We start from the raw sequence: 4,314 nt of genomic DNA, 5'->3' as shown, positions 1-4,314 counted from the left end.
TTGAAACAACATTGTCTCATTTACTAAGCATGGTTCGCTAAAATGCCAATGAGATAAAAGTCAAATCATCTGAATAACTTTAGTAGATATATTTTTTAAGATATTCAAGTACGACTGCAACAAAGCGTGTAATACATTTTAATAAAATCGCAGGTTACTAAATCCCACTTAAGGCCTCCTAATTAAGCAATACGCCGTACAAGGGAAGTGCCAATAAGCGGATGCGCTCCATTACTTTTTCACTTCGAGAAAACACGCAGCTGTTCCAAAAAACGTCAGACTTACCAAGCTTTCACGAACCTTCGTGTTGTTTAGTGGTTTAGCCGGTAGCTAACTTGATGTAAAAGTTAAGCCATCGTCTATCGCGAGAACGCAGTATTTAAAAGGAGGCAGGTGTATAGGTTGGTGAGTGACCTTGGTTTAAACGCGCGGCAACCATCACCGGTTTGAGCACAACTAAGCTTTCAATTTTAGACCTATTCCAAACAGAACACTGTCACTTCTCATAACAGTGCTCGTTAAATAGCTGGAAGTTAAATCAAGGCTGTGTCTCTGTCGCATAACATTACTAATGCTCAACTAGTATTTTATGAGAAACTACAGTAGCAATTATGTTTGTACTGTACGTGTCACCTGTTTGGACGTATGTAATACGTGATTATGCACTATGAGATTATTGGTCTATTAAATATAAAAATACATCTATCGGTAGCCTACAATCTTTGATTGTGAAATGATGTAAATACAGGAAATAAAACATTAGATTTTTGCCAACTATAAATATAACAGTTGTCTCTCACTTAAGTTTGCCCACAGAAACATAACGAACTAAAAAATCTGAGAATTGAAAATCTCTGTTAACGTTGTTTGAAGAGAAATGGTTGGCTTAAAATGAAATATGATAGTTGATTGAATATACGATACGGAACTCTATTTTACTTTGTCCAAATATAGCTTAACTGTTTAATCAGCTCAAGGAATATGCTATCATTGATGTGTTAATTGATACCCAAGTTAGTTTAATGTAGGCTATTGTAAAACGATTAATCAATTTGACGAAGGTAGAGAGAGGTGGTAGTTATCCGTCATCGTGGATCCATGGTCGTAGATGCGGTGTTTTGATTGGGCTAAACAGTAGACTCGTAATGTAAGCCAGTCCCATATAAACCCATGCAGACCAGCTCTATCTGTCATGCACGTCAAAAGAAATCAGTATACGGTTCAAGGTAGAGAAATAGCGAGCTGCATTGCATAGCCTATAGTCATATATTTACATAGTTGAAAACACGGTGTTTTATATCCTCAGAGCTTTATGAACTATTAATAAGATAATCAAGTAACACTATTCCTTGTGTTTTGTCAGATCATCAGTGATTATTGAACAATGTCTATGAGGACCGCACTTTTTCTTCTAATGGTGCTGATGGGATGTGCATATGAACTGGATCAGAATGAGTCGTATTCACCTAGAAGAGCACGCTTTTCATCAAATACCCCTTGTAAGTATAGCCTAACAGTGCCTTTTACTGCATGCATGAGTGGATGCCGGTATACGCACTGATTTTTGTACATAATTACTAGACTACCTGTATTTACAGTGTATGGAATTTATTTGCCATTGCATGATAATTCCTCTGTTTCCAAGTGAACGCCTTGATCGACAGACTACGTTATAGCACCTACATAGGCTTTTTCTTTTTTTGCGTGCTGACGGTGCTGTACCGGTATTTTACCGGCAACAGATGAGCGCGAGCTTCGAGGTTAATGACACGCATCTGGCGGAGGCTGTTAACCTATATGAGATGAATGAATTAGTTTTTAATGTATGGTTGTGTGGGTGGCTTTAATAGGCTACGACATGAGTGACCGTATGATAGCCTATAATATAGCAGGGATCATTCGATTCTCATTTTTCTTTTAGGACAGGTAGGCTATTGGAATTGATGCAGGGAACCCCGTTTTGTGTGAATTAATCTGGTTATTTGGTCACAGTGTACATCATCATTAAACAATTGTTTTGCTAACAAAATGTAGTTCACGGACCTTACTTCACAAGTAATGTTGCTTTAGTGTTGCAATATCGGCAATGTTGTTTTTACGCTTTGTTTATTGAAAAAAAAAAGAATCATTTAATGATCTACAGGTGTTTGGAAACAACCATACTCATTACATTTTGAATGTCTTGGGAATGACCCAACTCATTACCACATGGTTGATAGTATTGCTTGTACGCAAAAACAACCTACAATATGCGCTAGACAAAACCACACACCTGTGACAACAGCAAACTGATTTTTGAACGGAATAAATAAAGCACTGTATGCAGGCTGGGAACATGTCTGCTTACAATATACCAATATGCCAAAGCTTGCTGACACTAATATCTATTCAGTATCATCCTTTCCATTCTATTTAAAATGGTTGCTGGGTTTAATACTCATGTATGTCATAAGAAAAAGTAATTCAAGTGAGGTTGTCTTAATATCAGGCCCATAAGCAAACCAGTGAAGGTGCCCATGTCAGGAGAAATTGGTGTGAATGAGGTCTTTCAGTATTTCTTTTGCGAGCTGTCTGATTATTTACATCATAAAAAGTACCCGCAGCATGGGTCACCATGTTCTTGTAATGGGTGTTTTTGCCATTATGTATTTATTTCTACAATCTCCAACTACCCGAGAAACACAATGGGAGGCCCATTTGATACAAAACACAAGTTAATTGCTGGGATAGCTGTGTGCTACTTCCCATGTACTTGTCAGTCTTACAAAAATGGACCATTCAGACATTTATTGGACAACATGTGGGTTTTCTAGTTACATTTTGATCTTTGCATCTTGTCTGAGTAGTTTATACAGCTGTGCATATCAGCTTGCTTTTTAGTCTGAAGGAAATGTTTATGTGTCACCTGAACATTGTGCGTTTACGAGGAATGTGTGTGTGTCTCTATGTGCATGTGCCCTGCTCCAGGGTATTACTGGCGAAGATGGTCAAAAATGTGTTCCAAGACCCAACTAGGATCTCAGTAGGATCTCTGGATTGTATCAACTACGCATGTTGTATATTCTTATCAGATCACTTCGTTATTTGATTTCCAACCATCACAGGCCTTAATTTCTTGATTAGAGCTATATATAAGTTGTCATTCTGAAAACGGTCCTTTCCTGCTCTGTCTATAGCTGATGTAGCACGCTGTCTGAACAGTGCCCTCCAGGTAGGCTGTGGAGCCTTTGCCTGTCTGGAGAACTCCACGTGTGACACAGACGGCATGCATGACATCTGCAAGTCCTTTCTGTACAGTGCAGCTAAATTTGACACTCAGGTATGGTAACACTGTTCACATATGATACAGTACAGTATGTCACTGTACATTAAATCCGTCAACTGAAGTAATGTTACGTGATATGACTGTGATTTCATGTTGCTTTGTGTAGGGCAAAGCCTTTGTTAAAGAAAGCCTCAAGTGCATTGCCAACGGCATCACCGCCAAGGTTTTCCTCACCATCCGTCGCTGCTCCACCTTCCAAAGAATGATCTCAGAGGTTCAGGAGGAGTGCTACAGCAAGCTGGATATCTGCACTATAGCCCAAACCAATTCAGATGCTATTGGAGAGGTGGCACAGCTCCCAAGCCACTTCCCCAACAGGTGAGTTCCTAGCCAACTTGAATCAAGGGCTTCCATGTGTGTTTATGTTACCTTTATAAAAATAACAAATGTATTGCTAATACAGTTTAGCGACATTCTGTGAATATATTCAGCAAAGTGAATGTATCCTTTTGCAGGTTTTACAGTAAGCTCCTCCAAAGCCTTATGGACTGTAATGAAGAGACTGTGGACCTGGTGAGGGCCAGTGTGGTGTCCAGGCTTGGCCCAGAGATGACAGTTCTTTTCCAGCTGCTGCACAACAAGCCTTGCCCCTCAGTGGTGGCTGCTGCTGTTCCAACAGGAATGGAGGGCCGTGGTAGCTGGCGGTGGCCCACGGGTCCACACATTTATAAGATCCAGCCTGGTCTGCGTAACAGAGACACTGCCAGCCATTTTGGCAAGAAGCGTGTCACTGGAGACAATTCCTAACTCCACTCAGATACAAAATATACACACACCTTTAGCAAATACAGTAGAGAGAACAAGTATTTGATACACTGCAGATTTTTGCAGGTTTTCCTACTTACAAAGCATGTAGAGGCCTGTCATTTTTATCATAGGTACACTACAACCGTGAGAGACGGAATCTAAAACTAAAATCCAGAAAATCACATTGAATGATTTTTTGATAATTAATTAGCATTTTATTGCATGACATAAGTATTTCATCA

The 4,314-nt window shown here is 39.5% G+C and overlaps 1 protein-coding gene across 1 annotated transcript; it reads left to right on the top strand.

The window, feature by feature from the left end:
* The first annotated feature begins 1,202 nt into the window (after positions 1-1,202).
* On the top strand, positions 1,203-4,114 carry stc1 (stanniocalcin 1). The gene is made up of 5 exons (XM_020052463.3): positions 1,203-1,226; positions 1,364-1,499; positions 3,177-3,319; positions 3,432-3,643; positions 3,781-4,114. Exons 2-5 carry the CDS (start codon positions 1,385-1,387, stop codon positions 4,070-4,072), a joined length of 762 nt encoding a protein of 253 aa, XP_019908022.2. The 5' UTR covers positions 1,203-1,226; positions 1,364-1,384; the 3' UTR covers positions 4,073-4,114.
* The last annotated feature ends 200 nt before the right edge of the window (positions 4,115-4,314 follow it).

This window comes from Esox lucius, chromosome 13 (genome assembly GCF_011004845.1).
Source record: "Esox lucius isolate fEsoLuc1 chromosome 13, fEsoLuc1.pri, whole genome shotgun sequence".
NCBI lineage: Eukaryota > Metazoa > Chordata > Actinopteri > Esociformes > Esocidae > Esox > Esox lucius.
The sequence above is the reverse complement of the archived record's forward strand: the minus strand, read 5'-3'. Positions and strand labels throughout refer to the sequence as shown.

What these genes read in the sequence shown, in the direction of transcription:
- stc1 (XM_020052463.3), top strand. Translation starts at nt 1,385, where the DNA reads ATGTCTATGAGGACCGCACTTTTTCTTCTAATGGTGCTGATGGGATGT. An exon ending in CAGCTAAATTTGACACTCAG is followed by an intron (nt 3,320 to 3,431) that starts GTATGGTAACAC and finishes TGCTTTGTGTAG; the next exon opens with GGCAAAGCCTTTGTTAAAGA. An exon ending in CCAAGCCACTTCCCCAACAG is followed by an intron (nt 3,644 to 3,780) that starts GTGAGTTCCTAG and finishes ATCCTTTTGCAG; the next exon opens with GTTTTACAGTAAGCTCCTCC.